At 39.0% G+C, this 25,749-nt stretch overlaps 1 protein-coding gene across 4 annotated transcripts in view; it reads left to right on the forward strand.

Annotated features, from left to right (window-relative positions):
- phtf2 (putative homeodomain transcription factor 2) overlaps nt 1–24,440 on the forward strand; it is a 36,860-nt gene extending 12,420 nt beyond the window's left edge. For 2 of the 4 annotated variants that reach the window (XM_023350149.1, XM_023350148.1), the window contains 20 exons: nt 3,601–3,679; nt 10,245–10,301; nt 10,537–10,548; nt 13,856–13,925; nt 14,010–14,168; nt 15,577–15,742; nt 17,121–17,282; nt 18,653–18,881; nt 18,970–19,116; nt 19,199–19,355; nt 19,432–19,502; nt 20,033–20,161; nt 20,241–20,326; nt 20,404–20,596; nt 20,673–20,804; nt 20,885–20,971; nt 21,443–21,598; nt 21,672–21,767; nt 21,853–21,978; nt 23,026–24,440. In XM_023350149.1, the coding sequence (XP_023205917.1) occupies nt 3,635–3,679; nt 10,245–10,301; nt 10,537–10,548; nt 13,856–13,925; nt 14,010–14,168; nt 15,577–15,742; nt 17,121–17,282; nt 18,653–18,881; nt 18,970–19,116; nt 19,199–19,355; nt 19,432–19,502; nt 20,033–20,161; nt 20,241–20,326; nt 20,404–20,596; nt 20,673–20,804; nt 20,885–20,971; nt 21,443–21,598; nt 21,672–21,767; nt 21,853–21,978; nt 23,026–23,046 (2,301 nt within the window). In that variant the 5' untranslated portion in view covers nt 3,601–3,634 and the 3' untranslated portion in view covers nt 23,047–24,440. The remainder of the gene's footprint in view (nt 1–3,600; nt 3,680–10,244; nt 10,302–10,536; nt 10,549–13,855; nt 13,926–14,009; nt 14,169–15,576; nt 15,743–17,120; nt 17,283–18,652; nt 18,882–18,969; nt 19,117–19,198; nt 19,356–19,431; nt 19,503–20,032; nt 20,162–20,240; nt 20,327–20,403; nt 20,597–20,672; nt 20,805–20,884; nt 20,972–21,442; nt 21,599–21,671; nt 21,768–21,852; nt 21,979–23,025) is intronic. The other 2 variants (XM_023350151.1, XM_014476062.2) reach the window with 2 other exon arrangements.
- Nucleotides 24,441–25,749: the final 1,309 nt, after the last annotated feature.

The raw sequence follows: 25,749 nt of genomic DNA on the forward strand, positions 1-25,749 counted from the left end.
CTACCTCAATATGCTTTTGCTTTCAAGTTACTCTTATATCCAATTTTGAATATTAAATGGATGATTATTGCTGTTCTCTATTTCTCCAAATTTTAATTATTTCCAACTCTTTACATGCATTTTGGTTTAACGACCTCCACTGATACTGAAACGGCTTCGAGTTTCTGGTTTGTGCCCTGATTTTGCCAAATTATTTCTATAACCATAAACAAAACCACTTTAATGCCCTTAACTATGTATTAATGTTTGAAGTTAGGATTTTTAACTAAAACAATGCTCATAATCTTGTAATTTTTTTAATTAATTTAATACCATCAGGGGATTTTGTCATATGTTCTGTTTGTGATTTCTGGATGGACCAGTTGATTAAATATCAGATTAAGTCAGAATAACTGAGCAATTGTTGTTTATTTGATTCATATAATTGCATTTCCTTTCAGTAGTTTAGCAGTTTATTGAAAATTATGGTAAGTCATCGCTTGTCAGAATAATTTCTGTCAACTTAGTTCTTGTTTTTCTACAATATCCCTGTTTTGGGATAAAAAATCTCTTTCATTTTGCTTCAATTTGCATCAGAATCATGCATGTAAGTAAATGTTAGGACTCACAGATAAAGGTAGGTGTGATGGCAGTTCTAGCTGTCAGAGAGTGCGAGAGAGAGACTTCCTTCCTGTTTCCAATAATGTCTCTGAGCAACTTGCAGCATGTATACATACAGACACTGACACCACCCCTGCAGCTTTTTATGCATGCATGTGTACAGAAACCTTTAAACAGTTTGCATGGTCAGACTCCTGAGAACATTTTCTCCTCTTCCTGCTGTTTAGTTTTAACTTCTCACACATTTCTTACATTGGTTTAGTTTGTTTTCATACGTCAGGCGCTGACACTAGCAGGCCTCTGAAGTGGTAACTTTATCAGTGATATAAACGTGGCATGTTGTGGTTTGCTAGTTGAACGATACAATTTGCTGGCATCAACTGATCTCTCTCATTTCTTTGAGCCACAGGCTGCAGATGGTCACCAAGCTGCCTCATGAGATAATCTTGAGGGTTTTTATTTTTAGCCCTTGCACTTGTTACTGCTTTTGGGCAGTGCCGCCCCTCAAAGCAGGCAGCAAAATTGTTCAGTACTGACAGAGAAGCACTCTGTAAAGTGTTGACTGTGTGCTGCGCTGTCGAGTTTTCACATGCAAAGCAGGACGTCTTCACTTGACTATATTGAAACCAAGAGTTTAGCTCTGAGCAAAGAAGCATAAGAGATGCTTTCGTTACTCTACAAACTTGTAATCGGACGGAAACTGGTTTTAGAAATACTACTAATGGGAGAAGTGCAATAAAAGAACAAATTTAGTTTTGCCTCTTATCATTAACTACAATAATTTTGAAAATAACATGAATTATCTTTAACTTAAATAAAAAACTTTCCCTTTAGCTGCTCTGCTTTCTGGGCCACCCTCTCACTCAGCCGAACAATACTACACTTGCGTAACAGAATAATAAAGAAATTCAAAGAGTCTCAAAGGAAGATGAGGAAGGAAGACGGGTTAAGACAGGGTATGAAAGAAAGGTTAGCGGCTAACCACAAAAACCTCTGAGTGTTATCTGAATAGTTGTTTAATAACCACATCTTCTGTTCATTTATTACCTCCACTGATGAGAATAATACATTTTATTTATATAAAAGCTCTTTTGAAAAACTCAGCAAAAATAAAGCACCTGCGCACCAGACAAAATCATAAACAAAGAAAAGAAAAGTTTCACGTCAAGCTGATTTAAAATGTAAAAGCTGTCAAAGCTATGAAAGAGAATTGCTACAATGAATCTGAGATACCTTATGTTTCAACAAAACATTTATGTATATATGCATGTGTGTTTATATAGATAGATATGTGTGTGCATTAGGAATGTTAAAATAAACATTTGAATCATATTCTTTTAATCCTATTTATTTTTTTAAAGATGACTTTTTGGGTATCGTCTTCAATGCAGTTTGATGAAGTGACAGTTAAGTTTCTCCAATCATTAAAAAATTCAGAAATATTTGTAAAAAACTTAAGTGAAACTGAAGCCCTATTTGTTGTTTTTTTTTTTCTATAAAATATGGATATAGTCTCTGTGATATCATCTAGCTCACAGGTGTCAAACTCCAGTCCTGGAGGGCCGCTGTCCTGCAACTTTTAGATGTGCCTCTGCTGCACCACACCTGAAAAGAATAATTGGGTCATTATCAATACTCTGGAGAACTGATCTACACAAGGAGGAGGTAATTAAGCCATTTCATTCCAGTGTTTGGTACCTGTGGCACATTTAAAAACTGCAGGACGTTGGCCCTCGAGGACTGAGTTCGACACCCCTGACCTGACTATTCAGAAACTAAATGTTAGGTGTCTGTAATTTTGTTTTTGAGTTTCTGGTTCGACAACCTTTGTACAGCATTCAGAGCTTCAGGTGACGTAGCAGACTTCAATCAATCAATCAATCAATCAAATTTTATTTACAATTAGTCTTTTAAAAAATCTCTTTTTTGATATTGATTTCAGTGAGCTAGAGTAGTAGGCTATGATTAGCATGTTCTTTGTTTTGATATGACTTATTGGTTATCTTGCCTGTAATATATTTTATTGTGCTTCTTGCTTCTCATGAGCAGACAGCTTGGAAAAACGTTATTCTCATATCAAATTGCACTTTTCTTTGAACATTGTAACATTTACTGACTAGTGTTTCAGCTGCTTTCTGTGTAGCTGCTAATCACATGGGCAATAGTTGCACTTTCACTGTTAACTTTATTGTAAAAAGTCTGATTTGTTACATTGATAAAATGAGTGCAGTCTGTAGTGTTGTTTTGCCAGCTGTGCAGACAAAAATAGGATGTGATATTTAAAAACTGGCTTCACAAATTGCAGGTGTGCAGCTCACTGTGTCTGCGGATGACAGAAAGTTACAGTCAACCTTCAAGTTGTTAACTCAAAGAACTGAATGTTTTTAACAACTGTTAAAAAATTGGGATTACATCTTTTTTCTAGTTGTGAATAAGGTGGAGTGACATTAATATTTTTTTTACGTATCAAACAAATAAATTCCTCTTGCCTGCTAACACTAAATGATGTATAATGTTGTCAGTTGAGTGTAATTAGTTGCTCTACCTGTTTTTCTACATGTTTCCCAGTGAGTTATAATTCTCCTTTGTAGGTTAAAATACATGTACATTTCAGAAGAAACATATTATAAGATAAGTTTATTGTTTTTAGGCTCCTGCTGTTTTGGTGTTGAGGTGCTTGCTTAAAGGAGGTGATGTGTAAGCATGAATTTACAGTGATATAAAATAAATGTTTTACTCTACATACCAGCAGTACTCTGGATAATCATGTAACGTGTTTAGACATTTTGACTTTTACTCAGAGAAAGATGGGAGTTGCTCCAAGAAAACCTTTTCATTTTTATTTAGGATGGAAATACATGAGTGCGTTCTCCTCCCTCACTCTTTTTAGATCTCAAGACACACCTTCTCTCCAGGTGTAGATCTCAGCCGCCCTCTCTGCCTCCTCATTATGTTGCCACTCACTCTGCTGTCTTCTTCTGTGTCTCTCTGTGGTTTCAGCCTAAGATGCCCTAGGCGGGAGAAGGAAATGTAAATGGCTTCCAAAGTAAAAGATGCTGTTGTTTGGTACCAGAAAAAGGTAAGAAGTTTTGTTGTTTCAGACATGCTTTCTAATTTGAAAACAAGGTTTCCTTTTATTTATTTTTTATTTTTATTTTGTTGGGATTTGTAATAATTCTGCAGAGACAGCATGGCAGATATTCAGATTTAAATCATGAGGCAGAGAAAATGTGCTCTTGAAATCAGGTTTGCTTTAAAAATGTGCAGAACATTTGATCTTTTTCTCAAAGTTGTGGTATCTTATTGCTGAACAATGTTAGCTGGACAAAATACGCTTTATTTTTGACCATAAACAATAAAGTATACTACTGTTAAAATTAGACAACACATTTTCGCAGAGATGGGTTGCTGCTCACTTTCTCGTCCCTTTTCCATCTGCACACATGCGGAAAGCCAAAACGTTTCGGGTTGTCTGGCTCAGTGTGTGCCAGGCTGGTGTTATATGTCCTCTTCTTCCATGGTCTCGGATATCTGATCTTCTGCTGGACTCCTGCACCGTTCCTCCTGCACTCATCATCTTACACTCTCATCTGCATCTCTTGTCATTCCAGCCACATCTATCTCTTCTTTGCTCTGCTTGTTTTTACTCTGAAACCTCTGCCTCTGAAACCATCCTTTTTCCTCTCTGAGGTCCTGTTTGAATTTGAAACCATCCAAACAAAACATAACTCTCAAGTTTTAGACTTTAATTAAAAGTTTATACTCACCGTTTTCTCTAATACAGCTTTCTCCGAGCTGCGTTTTATAGCTTCAGTTTAATTTGTCTTGATATAATTACAGTGAGAATTTAATTTAGCTCAAGTATTAGATGAGAAATCCTAAATTATATTATACGTCTAGATTAAATGTCAGAAACTGGACAAAAACCAGAAAGCATTCAGATCAACGTTGATAACTTTCTCAGTGGATCTTGTTACATGAGTTTTGTGTCAAACTAAGCTTGTCTGGGCAGAAGCATCACCCGGGACGACAGCCGCTGAGTCAGAGTGAATTAACCTTTTTAAGAAGCAGGCACACCTGTTGTCAGGGTGTTTATTTCGTAGATGTGTCACTTAGTTTAGTTGCTTGCCATCTTCCCCACCTTGGAACACCTGAATAAAATGCAAACAAAAGTAATGTTTGTGGATCAAGGTAAGGCGTCTTAAAGTTATCTGTGAACAGCAAAGATTGACATTCAGTTTGCTGGGTTGGCCATGCACTGAAACAGGATAAGTGAAGAGCTGAAGCCATGCTAGATTAATAAAAAAAACTTCCTTTAGGAGATTCCCAGGTGCTATGCAAGCCTTAACAGGTGGAAAAAGTTGTGTTATGGGATTATAAAAGTGATCTAGGAATGGATCGATATGAGATTAGCATGGCATAATATTTTAAAACAACACCCTGTTTTAGAGTTTTGCCACAAAGATTCAGAACAAAAATGAAACGTGATTTTGTGCTCGACACATTTACTTTTTGCTCTCAATTTTAAGGTCTTTTCAAATGAGCGACCCAAATCAATCTTGACATGATTCCAAGGCGCTATCGCTCTGCCACCCTGTTTGATTGTCGGAGGCAAACCTCCGACAATCAAACAGGATTATGGACCCATTTCAGTGTGATGTCACGCCCCCACCTCCCTGCTAAAGGGATGTAAATGATAACATGTCCTTACATGTTATCTGGGTTACCCCTTGGTCCATAAGGTGTAGATGGAGAAGCTTAGTTTTAGATATTTGGTGAGGGATTTTTGCCTCATCATCCAACATTAAGGCAAAGAAGATAGGCAAAACATTTTGAATGAGTCATACATCAGATCCATGAAGTCTTCTGCAGGAAACACTGAGAAAATAACATTAAAACCTGAGGATCTGCAGAGCAATAACTGGCTTTTGCAAAAAAAATAAAGAATTTTCAAAGGTGGGAAATCTTTTTATTTGTTTCATCTTCAAAATTCCTTTGACTCCGTGATGGTTGGCTGTTCGTATTTGTGTTTGTGAAATAACATGGCACAATATTAAAGTTTAATCATGGTGTTTGCTTTTATTGCATAAATATTGCCAACAGTCTGGCTGTGCTAATCTGTCCCACTCAGGCATCTTTTGCCTGCACATGTTGTGGAAAATGCAGCAAGTATATTCTGCGGCACCTTTACACACACCAACTCAGAACAATTGAGGTAATCTAGCTCAGTGAATCATCCTGCAGAGCCTGCATGACTGCTGAATTATTTAATTGAGCTCCTTTTAAACAAACTTCATTCACATGAGTATCAAGTTATCTGTATTTTCCATTAGTTAGGCGTGTGAACTGGAAGATCCATAACCTGGCATGTTGAGCTGGCCTATACAGACCACTCAGACTTATACCTTGGTCAATAATCTTAATAGTTTATTTTATATTTCAGACTGATTCTGTCATCTGCAGCCTCTGTGTGCGCCACAGGCGATGAGTCACAGTGTATTTCTGACTCTGTCTGGACGCCTGCTGCAAATAGACTCGAATCGTTGCTATGTTGAGAGCCGTTTTTTCTCTGACTACACAGCCGAGTTAGGCCCAGATCACAGTGATGGGTCATGCACTCTGAATCTGCTGGGTGCCAGATAGCAATATGTCTGTGCAGCCAAGTAGTGAAGCCCTTTTTCAGCTTATTTTGGAGATGAATTATCATAATTGTGAGTGTTTCGATTAGTAATATGTCTTTAATTTCCACAATTACTAACGAAATAATCTGCTTTTGCTTCAGTTGTCTGAAGAATTTAAAGTTTGAGGAGTGAAGTGAAGCCAAACAGTTTAGGTTTTCAGTCTGTGGGCGAGAGTTGTGAATGTTAATTTGTTTACATAAGTGCAAAGTGTTGGTGTGAAGATTCTCTCTGGATGCAGTGGGATGTTTGTGGAGGATGTTTATATTTAGACCAGAGGGGAATTTTTACACATTATCTAGTATCAAGCTTTCAGCCGTGGGTTCTGCTGAATTACACCAACACAAAGAGCCAATTCTTGACTGCTTTTAACTCATCCATCCATGAAACATCCTTAAAAATACAAGTGAAAATAGATAAGACACCAAGAATGTGAAAATCATGTCAGATGTGGTTTACTTTTTGTATTTTAGCTTCTCTTTATTCTTCCTGTTTTATGATTTCTCAGGAAATCAAACAGGGAAAACAGAAACAAAACTATGATGCAGTTGTTTTCTGTTTACATGTTTTGTCTCTAAAACAACTTTGGTAGTCAAATTTCTTCCGTTTTAAAATGGAAATTAGTTTTTGCAGTTTAATAATAAGAAACGTGTGTGTGTTTAATTATATTTTAATCATTTATGCTTAATTTTAGCTCCAAACACAACAACAATTAAGAAACAATCTTTTTTTTATGTAACATGACAAGTATATTCAGCAAAAGGCATTTATAATCTAAGCAATAAACCATGAGGTTTTTCATTTAGATATCATTGCATTTTAGTAGTGTGAAATTTCCACCTGCTCCAGCAACATGTGACCACACCTAAACACACACGTGGAAATATGTATAAAAGGGAGACTGATTGACAGTGGGAGGTGTGAAGACTGGAAGGAAGCAGGAAGAAGAGGTCATCCACATGGCATTGAAGCATTTGTTATTCATGACGGGAATGCTAATTTGGGGCTTTTATATTTGTTATGATTCATTCAGCTGCAAAAAACCTGTTTGGTAAGACTCATTGTTTGTTTTACTTTCCATATAAGAGCAAGAGCAAGGAATGTTTTTTTTTTTTTTTATATCCAAGCAATGAGTTTAATCTGAGTGTATTAAAGGTTTATAAGACTCAGGATTTAACCGTTTTTAGATGAACAGCTAAAATGTCTGACAATTTATTTATGTAGCAAAACAGATGTTGACTAAAGTGCTGGACAGTTCAATGAAATAAAGCAAAATATGTTTGTATTTACAGTGTTTTAACTGAGAGGTGCATAAGAGATCAGAATTACGATTTTTTGTACTTTTTTAAATAATATATTTGATTTACTTTTTGATTTAATTAACTTGGGTTAGGGGACACGTTTGGATGCACAAACATGGACAATTTCTGTAGATTTCAAAACCACAATAACAAACGAACCTTTTTATCTAAAATGAGTTACAATCTTTAGAAAAGAAAATAAGTGAATCAAAGTCAAAATGATGCATGTCTGTGCTGAAAAAATGCGAGCTTCATGATTATTCTACCTGATGCTCGATCATTCTTGTCCACAAAATGAATATTTAAACTTTATCATTAGACCTCGATGATCAGTTCATTTTAAACATAGCTGTCATTTTTGCTGAACTTTTTCTGTTTGTTGTCATCCAAGCGCTTGTTTTTCAGTAGACCTGTTCCTGCGCTTTGCATAGACAGTTGTTATGTAACTCTCTCTCTCTCTGCCCTCCAACTGGTGTCATAAAGCCGCCAGCCGTGCTGCAGCAGCGCCGCTCTCCGCCTGGTCGTCTTTCTTTCACTTTCGGCAGATGTTTTGCCTCTCAAATCACTGAAGCCTGGGATTTATCTTCTTCGAACCTACACAAATCCTTTGTTTGACTTGATCAGGGCTAAAATATTCGACTTCCTCTTAAGCTGCTGTTTATATGGAGATGCTGTCTCTGGCAGCAAAGGGCTCTTTTATTTTGAGAGGAGCAGAAAGTGATGCAGGGATGTGTGTGTGAGGATAAGAGGATTTGCTTTAGTTCTCAGTTACCTCATGACTTTACGATGAAACGACACATTAGGTGTTTTTTTTTCTCTCAACTAAGCCCCTCCTTCATATTCAGACTCTGTAGTCTGGTCAAGTTTGCCCTCTGTCGGTCCTCTTCTTCCCCACACAACATCCTCCATATTCTCTGCTCGTCTCACATTGTGTACCTGTATATCTAGATTTTATCATTTACAGAATATATCTGTAGATTTAAAGTGCACTGTTGCACTGTTCATCTGCAGCATTTCTGCAGAATTGCTCTGTATGTTGCAATGGTTTGGCATCGTGTAAATAACCTGCAGGCCTGGCTGCCAATCCCTCACGTCTGATTGGCTGAGTCGAGCATCAAAAATCATCAGGTAGAACTGTAACTCAGCCAATCCAGTAGCAACATCCAAAGCCAGTAAAGCCAGGGCGTGATGAGGTCACACTTAGTGTGTGAGATCTGGGAGTGGAGCTGGTTATGTGACAGAGTTTTCATGCTGAGTGGAAAAAGTGAACGTTGAATCATAAATGAGCATAGGCTGAGCAAAGTATTGCAGACAATTTTCAACTCAGATCTAAGCACAACATTTTTACTCTTACTCATTTACTTTACTCATTTAAAACAGACAAAATTAATTTATGTTTTAAACTGTCTTCAGTATTCAAACTCCAATATTTGAGTCCAAAAGAGCAACTTTGCTGCGCTCTTTTCATTCAGCCTTCCTGTTATTTGCTGAAATCTTGCTCTCACATCTGGAATGAACTGAAGATGTGCATCAATATTTCATCAGAAATGTAGTTTCCTTGTAATTAACTAGGCTGCACCATACTAGGTGGAAACATGCGATTTGTGATACTGGTTTGATTTATAAAACAGAAGAAAGTGTGACATTTGTCTGCTTTGAGTTCATAACAAATATAGACCCTGGATAATGAGTGGCATCTCCAGCTATTTGAAGAAGGAAATAAGATTTTACTGAGAGTCTGATTATATATAATTTATGGCCAATCACAAATACCAGTTTTTGCAGAAAGGTGGAGGTTCAGACTGCGGTCAAGCAGCTGATTAATTAATACCTCTTCAAGCTGCAGTTCCCCTTTGACCACCAAAGATTCAAAAAATGAGTAACGAGTACAGCTGTTTGATGTTTTTATTTTTTATTGTGACATTAAGTTAAGTCACCACTTTTTTGGTTTCTTTTTTTACATTTTGTGATAAGTTGACGTCTGATTTACTCATATTGACACATCATCGCTTCTGGGTTTAACCTACTGTAGTTTCAGTAGCTTCATCTGCTTACAGGCAAAACAAATTGATATATTTATAACATTTTAAGAATTTCCCAGAAAGCTAAAGATCAAAACCACCCAGGCTACTAGTTCAGCTGAACAGTATATAAATTACTAGAGATTCGTTATCATTTGGAGATGGTTGTAAAATTAGCATGCACACATCTTTCACTGCTGCCTGCATTCCTTAAATCATCTTGCAGTGCAACAATCCTGCATTAGAGGCACTTTCTTTACTCTGCTTCTGTTTCTTCGTGTTCTTGTCCTTGACCCCCTTCTCTTCTTTCCATCAATTTTTAATGAGGACTCATTAATGATGCAGACTTTCCACTGGCGAGCTCAAAGCTTGACCCAGACTCCATGAATGGGAGACAAGCTCATTCGCATGAGTGCAGCGATCTGCTTAGGTGGTGTCATCCTACATCTCACATTTTATACCAAACAGACGTTTTAGAAATTAGTAACCATTCCCTTTTTGACATGAATCCCTGAATACGTGGACATTTATTTTGGCTGAACAAAATGAAATGTGTCGAACACTGACAATGTTTTTGTTGTTTGGATGTTTAACGCAGAAAGCGCGTTTTTCCTTATGACTCTCAGAATTGCTTATCTTTGCAGATCGGAGCCTATGACCAGCAGATTTGGGAGAAATCAGTGGAGCAAAGAGAAATAAAGGTATGTTGCTTTTATGTTTAATTAGCTCACTCTTTATTTCCAGTTCATATTCTGTCATTCTTTGCCTTTTCTCAGTCTCCACTCATTTGTCTGGTTTTATTTCTCCGCTCTCTGACTCTCACTCATTTTGACTCCATGTCGCTGCACCATCAGTTCTTTTCCGGTGCTTTTCTTTTAACTCTTTCCTCTCTGGCCATTTCCTCCTCCGTCCATCCTTCCCTCCTCCTCTCTGCAGTTTATTTCTCTGGTGAGTACGCAGCAGGGCGTCCCACTGTGCATGTCCTCTCACCCTCGCCATAGAGCGTTAGTATGTGGTTGGTTTGACATCAGCTGCAGTGTTGCACACTAACCCTGCCTGCGTTCAGATTGATGAATTAAAAATGGCTGCAGGAAGGTTAACATGCAGCCGTAGTTGGAAGTAATTGGAGTTGTCTGGGTGGGTGGGACCACAGCATGATGAGTCATGGAGTCAGAGCGGCATCAAGTAAAACATTTATTTTTCTTTAAATGCCACAGACAACTTAAATGATTGTTGACCTCAATAAAATGTTTTAGGATCACACACTTCCTGCGTTTCTGTCGTTTTAATTTACACACGACGAAAACCTTATTCTTCATTTTATTGAGCTGGTTTGTGTCAGCCCAGCAAAGTTTAACGATAATCAAACGGCACAGAGGTCGGGTCGATGGTTGTAGAGGAGAAGTGGGACGAGTGATTTACCAGAATAGCAAGGTTTGAAATTATTCTATCTGCTAATTTAAAAGCACATTTTATTTGTGCTGAAAATATTATTCTCTTTAATAACTGTGTTATTAATTGCTTTGTGTTTGTGTAATAAAAACGGTGTTAGCAGAGGATCGTACCACGGTGTCAGGTTAAAGGCCTAAACTGCAGGATAATGAGGGAACGGTGTGTGTGCGTGTGTGTTGTGCATGAACGTTCATTGCGTTCCTGGGAATCAGCCCCTCCTATGGTGCCTTGCTAAATTATTTAACCACATTCCAACCACACACTTCATTGTGTTTTATCAGGACCAAGTGCTGCATTATTAGGTGTTGAAACGATGATGATAGATGGGTTTCAACATTTTGACCAATAAAAATCTGAAAAGTGTGGCATGCTTTTCTATTCAGCCCCCCTTGTTACAGCTTGATTCAGGTCAGGAGTTTAACTCGTCATTGTCCTGCTGGAGCGGTTTTCTTCCAGAATTTATCTCCCAACTCCAACCTGCTTTGCCGCAGCTTGATGCTGCCACCACCGTGTTTCACCATGGTGATGGTATTTGTGCTGTAATGTGCAGTACCAGTTTCCCCTCCACACTTTGGTCTCATCTGACCAGAGCGTCTTTTTCCAGATCAGGTTTTTGGACACGCAACTAAAAACTTTCTCAAAACATTCCTCTAAATTCAGTTCAGTTCAATTCGAAAATACTTGAATACGTCCCTATTTTTCTGGCTGGTTTGCTAACTAGATGTCTTTGAAAGGCAATTTATTGTACAGAATTTTAGAGGTATTACAGTAAAGGGGTGTGTACATGTGCCCTTTTATTAGATTTTCATTTAATTTCACAATTATGTCCTGCTTTGCGGTCATTTGTTGCATAAAATCCCAGTAAAATTCACTGAAGTATGTGGATGTAATGCCAGGAAGTATGAAAACATCTGCAAGATGCTGTAGGTCTGTTGCGTAACTGTGGTGCTGCAGGACTGTATTCAGAATGAAATCATTTGTGGCGATAGTGAACCGTGTCTCCTCTTCTCTGAAAGTTGCACCATCTTCTCTAAAACACAAAGACCTGTGTTTTACAAACGCAGGGCTGCGTTTGACCTTGGCTCGGCTCTCTCAAAGGTCTCTGCAGCAGGCAGACTGTCAGTCCTGCACCAGTTGTGTCCTTTTCACCCTTACCAAGGGGTAATTAAGCTGCTTACAGGCTAATAAAAACTTGACTCATAAATCTAGAGTAGTTGTTTGATGTAACTTTACTGTAGCTCTATTTTTAGCACAATGCATCTTCCATTATTGTTCCTGCACTTTTCAAGTTACCCAGCATCGACAAATGTTTAAAAATAAGTCAATATGTGCAGAGTTCCACTGTTAATTGTATGTTTGATTAAAATAAAACAAATAAGATGTTTAAAAAGTAAATGCCAGAATAGTTGATGCTTTAGAGCTCTTTAATTTGTGATGCAAATCCCAAAAGAACTCCTTATTTCACTTACAGCTATTATTGTTTGAAGGGAAGACGTTTTATGATTTACACTTTTCTCAGGGTTCAACCCAAAAGCCTCCTGCTGGTAAAATCAAAAATTACATTTTATTTTAATGGGTTAAGCTAAAGGCAATTTTACTAGTAAATGTAGAGCATTAGATTATTAATGACATTGAAAACTAATAATCCTGAGTTAATCAGTGTGGGAAAATTTGCTTAAGACTTTAAATAGCACAGAGCAATGGGTTTACCAAGCACTACGTTGCAGTAAATCTAACAGGAAGTTATTGGTCAGCTGCTGCCAGCTTTACACCCTGATTACGCTGTGCAAACAGTGATTTAGCTTGTTGGGTGAGCCGTTTTCAGATAAAGAGACCACTATCTCATTGGTGACTGATAAGAGGACGCGATATGTTTGTGTAAATGTTAGCCTGACACTAACCACTTTTCTTTTCAACTATAAAAATTGATCCAGGATGTTTGCCAAAAATAAATGCACGGTGTCATGAAAAAGAAAATGTTTTCAGTTAGTTTTTTTTTTTTTAATACTTAAATGTTTCAGATCATCAAACAAATTAAATGTCAGATTAAGACAACTTGTGTAAACAAAAATAAAATGTTCCATATCCACTTCTAAATCACTCCAAAAAAGAGAGAGGTTTTGGAAACACCTAGTCAAAGTTCGCACCTAAATCCAATTAAATCCAACTTGGACACAGTGGCAAAATTTAAAAACTATTAATGCTGTTAATTGAAAAAGGTCTGCAAACTAGAGTGAGGAAGAATTCATTGCTAGTCAGAATAAACACTTGATACAAAGTTAGCCAAGGGGAGTGATTAATTTCCATAAAGGACCAAGTTGGGTTGAATACCCCCCCCCCTATTTCTATATATAAAATAATTAAAAACATTACTTTGTCTGTTTACTTTCAGACACTAATATGAAAGCCTACAAACTAGACTTTAAGCAGTATATTGAAATTCTATAACATGTAGCTTTTCATTGAGTCTGTGTGTAAACACACTAACCAACTCGCTGCTTCATAAGAGGAAGTGACACACTGGTGCAGGAAGTTAAGAACGGGGAGGTGTATTCCCTGGGCCCTGTCCAGCTCTACAGCTGGCACACACACCGACAACTCGCTTTCAACGACTGAGACCTTTAGGAGCCATAAAAAACTGCTGAGTAGAGCTGGTAGATGCTGGATGTATAGAAAAACCCTCCAGAAGTGAGTGGATAAAGGTTAGAACCTGTTCTTGATTCCACCAGTGAACACCCTCAGTTTAAAGAGTTTGATTTCCATGTCTGTGTGGCTTTAACTGTGTCTCTGTCTCCCCCTGCAGGGCTTGAGGAACAAGCCAAAGAAGACTGGACATCTCAAACCAGATCTGATAGATGTGGATTTAGTCAGAGGTGACGACAGAAACTGGAAACACTCGGTCACACTCTTCTGTGCTTTGCTGAAAGATAATGAGCTGAAACCCGTTTGGTTCTCAGGTTCAGCGTTTGCCAAGGCCAAGCCAGAGAGTCCGTGGACGTCCCTGACCAGGAAGGGCATCGTCAGAGTCGTCTTCTTCCCGTTCTTCTACCGATGGTGGATTCAGGTCACCTCCAAAGGCATTTTCCTTCTCCTGTTGGCTCTGTATCTGCTGCAAGGTAGGACTGACCTCATTTCTCCCCAACATACTAAATTAAGACCAATAGTATAAAATGTGCAGGGCTCAACAAATGTCTGCAGATGCCTGTGTGCTCTGTTAAAATTTAGGACCCAGAGTTAATGTCAGATATTGGCAAAACTCCTCTGGGCTGGGGTTGAAGAGGGCATATTGACTGACCTAAATTGAAATGGAGCAACACTTTGAACTGAAGCAGGCAGTTTATCAGACGATCGCGCCACTGTGGTGTGAAGCACGGTGGTTCAGGCATCATGGTACAGTTTCTCACTCTGACCTCAGATCTCATTCTACATGTCAAAGAGCAGCTTAACTACATTGCAATACTTGATCATGACACCTCATGCAGAAGAGGAAATGTCCTTAAATGGATGCATCAACAAGGCAGAATAAACAGTAGAGAGAATCCAGCCTGATCACCTTTACTCAATAAAACCCTTGCAAGGCGATGCCTAAAATCCTTTTTGAGGTAGAACAGAGTAATGCAGAGAAACTGGAGAGTGTAGTCTGATCATCTGGGATGGGAATATCTGCTTACAGCAACCAGACATTGGTCAACTTTTGCTTGAGTAAAATATGCAGCACTTCTTTTTTAAACACTCTGCTGATGTTTTGAACACAGACTTAGTTCCTAAGTCAGGTTTACAGGCTGTTTTAGTGTCTCCATCCAGATCACCAACCCAACACACCAACATGAAGGGTTTCCACCAAACTAGGCTGGACAAAGTACATTATTGCTCCATTGTAGCATTGTTTCCCCCCAAACATTATGCTCAATTTAACTGTGACAACAAACTTGACAGAGTAATCAGCTGCTAGTATGTTTCTTTGCTTGAATGACCAGTATCATCAGTACTTCCTGCAGGATTTTATCTGATCTGCCAGATGCTGATTTAAAAATGTTCCTACATGTTTTCTCATGTAGAAAAATCCCCCAAAAGGAAAGAAAGACACAAAGAAGGAAGGAAAGGATGAGTGAAGTTAGAAAGGATGAAGGGAATTGGAATAAAAGAGGCTGGACAAGAGGATAAAAGTAACAAATTAAATAAGAATGAAGATGGAGAAGGGAATACATCTGAAAAAAATTATATTTTCCTTCCTTATCCAGACATTGAAAACAAGAAAATTAAATTTCATACTTCAGAAGTGTGTTTGTAACCCTTCTTAACTTTAGAGTCCTGTTTTTGATTTTTCTTATAAATGTATTGATGGAGGCATTTCTAGCTGCCAATTTTGATGAACGGGCTTCAAGTTCCTGGCAATAATATCACAGATAAAACTAATAGAAGTGGACAGTTGGATGGACTTGTACTGCCCTGATGGAGATAATTGGGACCGAAGAAGGAACTGAACCAGACTAATCGTTGTTGTTTGTCCCTGGTTCTGCTCAGTGGCAGCAGCCGCCCTGTATGTGTCCATCTCTCAGCCTCATGGGATCCCAGTCACAGAGGTGTTCGGAGCCATCTGGCTCATGTTGCTGCTGGGAACCGTCCACTGTCAGATCGTCTCCACCAGAACCCCCAAACCCACCTCCAGCAGCGGGGGGAAGAGACGCAGGTGAGCTGCTGAAGGAATGTGGCGACAGAAAGGATTTTAAGTTAAATAAGGAGAAGAAAATGACTAATTTTTTCCGAGCTGATAAAATAATCAGCTCTAAGTCAGTAAAGTGATGTAGGGACATCTGATAAAGAGGTTAAAACATGAATCTTGACTTGCAGTGGTGTGTTTGTTTGCTGTGTTTGGAGTGTTTCCAGTTTGTTGGCTTCATGCTCATCAGCATGCTGCTGCCAGTTTTCCGACCCCAGAAGAAAACTGATCCTCTGTTTTAGGAAAGAATTTGGGGGACAGTTGTCTTTCTTTAGCGGTTTTTAATTCACTTGAAGGACGGCCGGAGGGGATCAGAGCAGAATATAACGAGATTTATAGCCAGTTTCAGTTCAGTTCATTAATACAAATACATCTCAATAAATCAAAATGTTACTGAAAAGTAGATTTTAGTCAATTTAAACATGTATAAATGCATTAGAGTGAAATATTTGAACTGTTTTTCAGTTAATTTAGCTGATTATAGTTTTTAGCCAAAATAAAATCCAAAATTCAGTTTCCTGAGTAATAGGAGCATAAGACCAAGTAATAAAACATATTTGTAGTCCATGTCTGCATAATCAGTGACTCGGGCCACAAGTCACGCCTCGCAAATCTCCTCCAAATATTAAAATGTCTTCACAATCCTCTCAAGGCTGCAATTTTCACTGTTGGTAGCTAAACCTTTTCTACTGTAGTTCTTCCTTCCACTCAACTTCCCAACAACATGCTGTGAAATCATTCTTTACGACCTGCCGTCCTTGAGGGATGTTGATGATTTTATGCACTTTTTGAGCTGCTTCACCTTAGGATTTTCTTGGCTATAAAACTAGCAGAAATAGAACTGTGTTATTTAACTAAATGAGTTTAACTCTTCAATGATATCCTTATTTACTGATATGTTACTTTTGACACGTCATTATGACATCCAGTATAAACCTTCAAGCGGAGACTCTTTATAGAGGAAACATTAACAGTAAATCACCCCTTTCCTTTTCTCCTATCAGTGATCATAACATAATTATCTTGACTTTAAAATGAGAAAATCATATTTCTAGATCTGTTCAACATTTTCTTTGACCTGAGTGGCTTTTTTGGAATAATTTGTTGAAAGGGTAAATTCTGCAACAGTAGAGAAAATAAGCATTAAAAACGTCATCTATCCACTTTTGTGATGCTTTGCTTTAACGAGTTCATTAAATATTTACTTTTGCAGAATAATAACACCAATGTGAAGGTTTTTTTTAATGATTTAAATCCTGTCTCAGCCTTATTCTGAAGACTTTCCCGTCTCTGGCCTCTTGGTTTTCTCTAAGTCTTTTCTCTAATCTCCGTTCTTTCCAAACTGAAGGAAGTTGAGGAAGGCATCTCAGATGGAGGTGCATAGGGAAGGAGACGGGTCTAGCACTACCGATAACACACAGGAGGGGGCGCCACACTCTCACTCAGCCAGCACCACATACAGCCTGGGCGCTTTCTTCCAAGATTTCTGGCATGATATCTGTAAAGCTGGGTGTGTATTTTCATTCTCCTGGTTTCTGTGATGAGACGATGCAAAGAGACGAGGCTGCGCTTTGGGAAGAGAAAAGAAATATCTGGTTTATTTAATCACACAAAATGCAGTTTATTCAAATGTGAAATTTGGCAGTAGTGTGTAAAGTTTTAAACGGAATAAGAGCCAGCCTTGCCTCAGACTTTACTGTGCTTCCTCAGCTGCAACATCCTTTACTGTCGCCTTGAACCCTTCTGAGAAATTAAGTCTTAATACAGCTGATCTAAAACCAAAGTTTCTGTTGATTCCTTGCAGCACCAAATCAGTTTGTTGTTTTTTTTATTGAGCAGTTGAAGGATTTTGCAGCTAATTTTGTTGTGATTAATCTGCTCATTAAGGTTGTGTTTAAACAAAGCATGCTTCCTCCCGTCCATGTTTTCCCTCTAATAAGATTTCAGTCTTGGGTTATTTTATCCATCAGTGTCACTTCATCTAGTGAAAAGAAACCTGAACATCTCACTTGATTTTCTTATTAAAGGGCATATAACATGCATTTTTTTAAAATGCAAAAATGTTAAGAAGAAACATATGAGCTCAAGGCATTTATTTCAGCTTCCCAAGCTTTTGAATATTTTAGAAAGGCACTACTCTAAAGAATCTGGAAATAGATGCTACAATAATGTAAAAGTCGAAACATCCTGTCATGTGACTCGATCTCAGTAAGTTTATAAACAGCTTTTTCTACAAGAAACATGAAAGTCATTTTATACTGAAACAATGGTGGATGGAAGACGAGTTCACTCTTCTGTCCTTCACTTGGCTCAGGCACAAAGGAAAAAGAGAGCATTTTCTTACCTAATACATTTTTATGCTGACACATAGCTTAATAGTCTCGCTGTTTGTGTAGTATCTTTACCGTAAAATGTCATCTCTTTGTTCCTACCCTTTAATCTGAAATATTTACTTTATAACCCCATGGTAAAATTATTTTTTGAACCAATTAATCCTCCTGTGATTACAGTGTGAAATTTCCAGTTTGTGCTGTTGCAAATGCTAACTCATCCTCACATAATAGTGATTTATCTGTTTTAGCGAGCATGACTTGAGATGGGGAAAAAATTATTTCGTGTTTTTATCATTTTCGGCTGTAAAAGGATATATGCCCTTTAATAATTCACTTACCTATTCGCCCATTCCTAAAACCAATATTTAAGAAGTTTGCTACAATTTATTTTGTCTGCAGTAATACCATATTTGCAGTATGTGGATTCATCTCCAGTTCAGTATATGACACATGACCCTCTGTATTATTGATGTATCCAATGCATCCAATAAAGACCCAATGACGACCGATCCGCTGACTCTGGTCACTCGCCTCCCTCCCTCTGTAGATCTAAGAAGTCCAAGCTGTCCATCGATAAATCGACAGAGACAGATAACGGCTACGTGTCTCTGGATGGTCGGGTGACCAACCGCAGCACCGAGGAGGGGCTTCAGCTGCCAGAGCAGAAATGTGACCTACTGACCCGGCCAGACGAGGCGTGCTGGACCCCTCACATCCAGCCCTCATACTCTCACGCACCGCACAGCTCAGGGCTGCTCATGGCAGGTGGCAATAAGGTAATAACTCAGAAATTCACTCGACTTTATTAGTTTTACAAAGACATCAGGGAACATTTCTCACTACTTTATTTGTTTGGCTTTTAAGGAGCCTGCATCTGATGAAGCTTCTAGTGAGGAGGATCCTGAAGCGTCCTACAGCGCCCTCCGCAGGGCATCCGAGAGAAAGAACAGCGACGGTACACTCAGAAACCGCAAAAACACACATCTTTACAAGAAACACTACGCTGTGGAGGTAAGCCACTTAGTCTGATTAAAAGAAAAACCACGGAGAATCTGCTTCTTAAAAATCACAACCCTTTGTTTTCGTCTTTCAGGATGTTCCCAAATCCGGCACCAGCTGCAGCTCCAGATGTTCCAGCATGAGAACCCAGGACTCTGAGAGCACTCGGCATGAGTCGGAAACAGAGGACCTGATGTGGGAGGACTTCCTGCACTGTGCAGAATGCAGGTCGTCCTGCACCTCAGAGACAGGTGGGACGGTTTAAACATTCATGGAAAACTTTGGGCTCCAGCATGATGGCTTATACTGTGATTGTTGTTTTTGCAGAGGGAGAAGGAGGAGGGACATCTGTATGTCCTCCATCTAAGAAGGAATACAGGGACGACCCTTTCCATCAGGTGTGAAAGCATATAGTCCAGATATTTACAGCTCAGCTTGTTGAATTTTATGCCTCTGTTCTGATGTATTTTAAGAGTTTGGCATTTTAACCCTTATTTAGGAGGATGGGAAGATCAGCATAGTGAAATCTGGTCTGTTGTTTCTTTTAGATACTGAGGTTTTTATATTTAATAGAATAAGAAATGACTTCCAGAAAGTACACTCTTTTTCCAATCTCTGTTCTTTCACTGACCAAGCATTGAACATATATGAGTCTTTATATTGTTTAAACTCCATACAGCATAAACCTTAAGTTGGTCAGGACTCTGTTTATCCTTGCGTATTTTTTCCTTCCACTCAACGTTTTACATATATGCTTAGATGTAAGTCTTTAAACAGCCAACAATGAACTAAGAGGATGCCTGTTGCACGAGTCAGTAGTCTTTCCAGGCCACAACAAAACATTGTGTATTAAGTGTTTTTTTCTTGATAATATTTACGTTTTCTGAGTTTTGTGTTAAATAGTCATTGGTTGTTGTTTTTGCTGCAGAGTCATATTCCCTGGCTGCACAGCTCCAACCCTGGCCTGGAGAGGGTGAGCGCCATCGTTTGGGAGGGAAACGAGTGCAAGAAGGCCGACATGTCCGTCCTAGAGATCAGTGGAATGATCATGAACAGAGTGAGCGGCAATTTGAGTACCTGTGGAAGGAAATTAACGTTTTATTGAGTCAACCACGCTGACATTCCTCTCTGTTCAGGTGAACCTCTACACTCCTGGTATTGGCTACCAGGTGTTTGGGAACCTGGTCTCAGTCACACTCGGACTCACACCGTTTGTCTACAGGTACAGCAAACTCCAATGTTCCTAAAATCATTTCATGTTGGAAACTTTCCTGATTTCCACATTTCCTCCCTCCACAGGTTGATCCAATACTGCGACCTGGATCAGTTCACCACGCTTTCAGCCAATGAGATACTCTCTGTTGTTTTGGGGGGAGGCTCTGAATCTGATGCCTTGGTGATCACCATGGTAACACTCAGCTTTCTGGTGCGTGTTTGCCTTATATGGCTCTTCTTCTTCCTGCTCAGCGTAGCAGAGAGGACCTACAAACAGGTAAGATAATGAAATCCTGCATAATTTCCCATAAAACCGGCAGGTGTTTGTAGCTCCTCTGATCTCTGGATTTCAGAGGCTGCTGTTCGCCAAACTGTTTGGTCACCTGACGTCGGCCCGCAGAGCCAGGAAGTCTGAAGTCCCACATTTTAGACTGAAGAAAGTTCAGAACATTAAGATGTGGCTCTCGCTGCGCTCCTACCTCAAGGTACACGACTAATAATACATATTCATGATCTGACAGAGGTTTTATTGGAAGACGTGATTCAAATCTGAATGAATTTGCAGAGACGAGGTCCTCAGCGCTCAGTGGACGTCATTGTGTCCTCTGCCTTCCTCCTCACTCTGTCAGTGGTCTTCATCTGCTGTGCCCAGGTGAGAAAATTAGACTTTAATGGTTAACAGACACTTTATGAAGCCCTGGTCAACAGTCTGAACTCAAGTTGAAAAATATAACCTTTAATTATTTTCTCTTCAATCAATTCATGCTTTAAGTCCCAACATGAGATTATCCTAAGAGATTTATTTTAAGGCTTTAAAACATCTGTATTAGATGTCAAAAGGGAGTTTTTGCAACATTAAGGTGGCTTTGGGGCGACATTTTGTTCAACACAACTTGGCTGTTTAATTCTAATGGTTATACTTTATTGGAAGAAACGTTTTAAAGACTTAGTATTTGGCTGGGTTGTATCTGTAAGTGTCAGTTTAGTTTTTCAACATTCTGATTTTTTTTCTTGGCACATAGGGGGAAATAAACTTAAGTTATAGAATAGGAGTCCAATTGCAGTAACAATATCTACAAGTTTGTCTTCTACTCAACCAATCTGCCTCTCCATCTTCCTCCAGCTTCTCCACGTCCATGAAACGTTCCTGGAGTATCACTATAACTGGGAGCTGGTGATCTGGTGCACCAGTTTGTCTCTGTTCCTGCTCAGGTTTGTCACTCTGGGCTCAGAAACCAGCAAGAAGTACAGCAACACCTCCATCCTGCTCACTGAACAGGTATAATGCAGACTGCAGATGCAGCAGAGGATTTTGCTCCCACAGTCGCACTGACCTGTTCCATCTCTCGTAGATCAACCTCTATCTAAAGATGGAGAAGAAGCCGAACAAGAAGGAGGAGCTGACGCTGGTCAATAATGTTCTGAAACTGGCTACCAAGCTACTCAAGGTACCAACTCTCAGCCTCATAACTCATCTTAGATCCAGACGGTTTGGATTTCTTACACTGCTGTCTGATTTTTCTCTCTGTCCAGGAGCTGGACACTCCGTTCAGGTTGTACGGTTTGACCATGAACCCTCTGCTCTACAACATCACCCAGGTCGTCATCCTGTCTGCTGTGTCAGGAGTCATTTCTGACTTACTAGGATTTAATCTCAAGGTAACAGCAATAAAGTCCTAACTGTAGAGTATTATAAATACTTTGACTTCTATTTCCAAAACTATTCTATATTGCCGGGTCTTTTTAAGTTCTGGTGCTCCTTTAGCTAGGAAAGAACTGTTCTCATCAAGTTCAGTAACCAACCAAAACGTTCTTAGTGTCACGTTTAAAAAGATCCAGAGATTTTTTGTTTATTGAAAGTATTTTCTCAGCAGTCATCAGCAGAGGACAAATAAAACTTTGTCACATAAATCTGGATAATCACTGTTTTCACAACCAGAAAGCCAACTCTCTGCCCTGTCCAGTTAATGTTTTATCTTGTAGAGGATACAGATTGAACAGTTATCATAGTGTTGTCCCAATCAACTCAACTTGGATCAGCAAAACATAATAAAACAGAAACTGCAATGACCCACTTAGTCTCTTGTTCTTTCCTCTGATCCAGTTGTAAATGGTCAGGCCATTTACATACACGCTTTTGTTTTTAAACACTTAGTCTTCTAGGACGGATGATTTGAATGACTTTTTCATATTTTAATAGGGTTTACATAATTAATATCACCTCAGATGTTTATTGGCCTGCACTAATTTTGGATGGATGACCTTTAATGAGCTGCATTAAACCAGATTATTTGTAAACATCAAAAAACTTTTGGCGTTAGACTGTCAGGATACTTGACCTTTCATCATATCAAAGGTGGAGTCTGACAGTTTAACTGAACTCAAACATTTTTGTCAAAATTGCACCCATTTGTTTGTTATTAGAAACACATTTTTTCTCTGCAACCTGCTAAAATTTATTTTACCAAAGATTAGTGCATAAATCTGAACCTGTGTGCACAATTATTTTTTATATTTTGCATTATTAGTCAATGCATGAAAAGTAACTGTTCAGATGTAATGAAACATTCTAATTACGAATATGTACGTTTCTGGCACACAAAAAAAAAAAACAGAAAAGCTTTTAATGTAAGGTTAATAATTTCTGCATAGCCAACAGTTTTGATGCCATTTGTAGTCTAATCTGTTTCTCTCTTCTGTTCGCAGCTTTGGAAGATCAAATCATGACAATAAAGAGAAACTGCATCTCAGTCTGGACATATCAGTTTCCTGACCTTCTATGTTTCCACTTTGTGCAATTCAGATTATTTATTTACCCTCTCAGTGTTTCTACTTAAGTTTTGTTTTAATTCTAGGTTGTACAACTTTTGTGTTCTGTAACACAAGACGAAGCTATTTTTGCCTTCTGGAAAACACGTTATGAACATAAGTTATGTTCTCAGCTGCACATTACCTTCTTTTCTTTCTTTTTTTTTTTAACTCGAAGGCAAAACATGAAGAGGGCAACACTGTATCTATCTAATGCTGATAATGGTTGCATATCTGCAGCAAACAGTTTAAACCCCACATTGTAGACATTACATTTCATGATGGCGATAGCTCTGTCTGGTGTAGCTGAGAAAATAGATCCATGACTTGTTCTCACCTGGCAGAACACGGCAGCACTTCAACAAACAATCATTGATTAAAACCAGATTGTTTCAGGCCTCAGCAGTATTTACAGCAATACATGTGTAGGTAGAGAACCTCTCCTTATATAGCTTAGGACAAATAAAAACTGAGTGTGTTCTAACAAGCAGCAAAACCTTCGTTTTGTGTAATTTGTAGATAAACTTCAGCAGTTTCAGTCTCCTGGGCACATTGAGGTTCTTGAACAGAGAGTTAGTTACTTTTAAAGATGCTGTTTTATGTTGTTCAGTGTTGATCAAAGGCATTTTTATATACTTCACTCGATTTCACAGATCTCTCTGCCGTACAGCCGGTCTGAGACAACGCATGTTAGTAACGTCTGTATGCAAATGAGAAATATGCACTTTAACATCAGATTTTATGGGGTAGAAAGTTACAAATGTTTTTGTGGTCACATTTCTATGTACCTCACTTGTGTTGGAAGTAAACGCTAGCTAGCACTTTTCTATTTTGACAATTCAAATCATTCTCTGAAGGAAATCCTACGTGGTACGTAAAGTTGTGATTAGGATGCTGACATAAAAGAAGCCTCAAAACAAGTTCGAGTTGTAAAGTTGCTAGCGTTATCATTTATGTCTCGAGAGCATTTGAGGAGGAAGACCAAAGTGCTTATTTAATTGTTTTTGTCTCTGCTGGGAAAAGAATGTATTTTTAGCGTTATGCTTTAAAATGTATTTATTTCCCTTCAGAAATACTTTGAGTATTGTTTGGTTTTTATTGACATTTGTAACGGCTGTTTATTCTTGACATTCTGAAAGCAGAGGCATGATTTACTGTTTTTAAAACATGCTTGATTTATATGAAAGTGACTAAAGGTATCAGACTATGTTGTAATGCTGTTTCTCAGAAAGTCTGAATATTTTTAGCTTTTTTTGTGTGTCTGAGCTCTTCTTTTTTTTTTTTTTTAAGAAAAATAAAAAATATTGAATTTCTGGCTCTGTTTTTTTTTATGTCATTTTTTTCAGCAGTGGAAAAAGGACTTTATAAAGCATGTTATGAAACTGATAGTTGAAAATTCTGAAAAGTTTATGGTGCAACGCAATCTGATTCTCAGGGTAAGGTGAAGTAAAAATATGTACATACACATAAATACACTGCTCAAAAAAATAAAGGGAACACTCAAATAACACATCGTAGATCTGAATGAAAGAAATTTTCTCATTGAATACTTTGTTCTGTACAAAGTTGACAACAAAATCACACAAAAATCATCAATGGAAATCAAATTTATTAACCAATGGAGGCCTGGATTTGGAGCCACACATAAAATTAAAGTGAAATAACACTACACGCTGATCCAACTTTAATGTAATGTCCTTAAAACAAGTCAAAATGAGGCTCAGTATTGTGTGTGGCCTCCAAGTGCCTCCCTACAACGCCTGGGCATGCTCCTGATGAGGTGGCGGATGGTCTCCTGAGGGATCTCCTCCCAGACCTGGACTAAAGCATCCGCCAACTCCTGGACAGTCTGTGGTGCAACGTGACGTTGGTGGATGGAGCGAGACATGATGTCCCAGATGTGCTCAATCGGATTCAGGTCTGGGGAACGGGCTGGCCAGTCCATAGCTTCAATGCCTTCATCTTGCAGGAACTGCTGACACACTCCAGCCACATGAGGTCTAGCATTGTCCTGCATTAGGAGGAACCCAGGGCCAACCGTACCAGCATATGGTCTCACAAGGGGTCTGAGGATCTCATCTAGGTACCTAATGGCAGTCAGGCTACCTCTGGTGAGCACATGGAGGGCTGTGCGGCCCTCCAAAGAAATGCCACCCCACACCATTACTGACCCACTGCCAAACCGGTCATGCTGAAGGATGTTGCAGGCAGCAGACCGCTCTCCACGGCGTCTCCAGACCCTGTCACATGTGCTCAGTGTGAACCTGCTTTCATCTGTGAAGAGCACAAGGCGCCAGTGGCGAATTTGCCAATCCTGGTGTTCTCTGGCAAATGCCAAGCGTCCTGCACGGTGTTGGGCTGTGAGCACAACCCCCATCTGTGGACGTCGGACCCTCATACCATCCTCATGGAGTCGGTTTCTAACCGTTTGTGCAGACACATGCACATTTGTGGCCTGCTGGAGGACATTTTGCAGGGCTCTGGCAGTGCTCCTCCTGTTCCTTCTTGCACAAAGGCGGAGGTAGCGGTCCTGCTGCTGGGTTGTTGCCCTCCTACGGCCTCCTCCACGTCTCCTGGTGTACTGGCCTGTCTCTTGGTAGCGCCTCCAGCCTCTGGACACTA

Source organism: Xiphophorus maculatus, chromosome 17 (assembly GCF_002775205.1).
Source record: "Xiphophorus maculatus strain JP 163 A chromosome 17, X_maculatus-5.0-male, whole genome shotgun sequence".
NCBI lineage: Eukaryota > Metazoa > Chordata > Actinopteri > Cyprinodontiformes > Poeciliidae > Xiphophorus > Xiphophorus maculatus.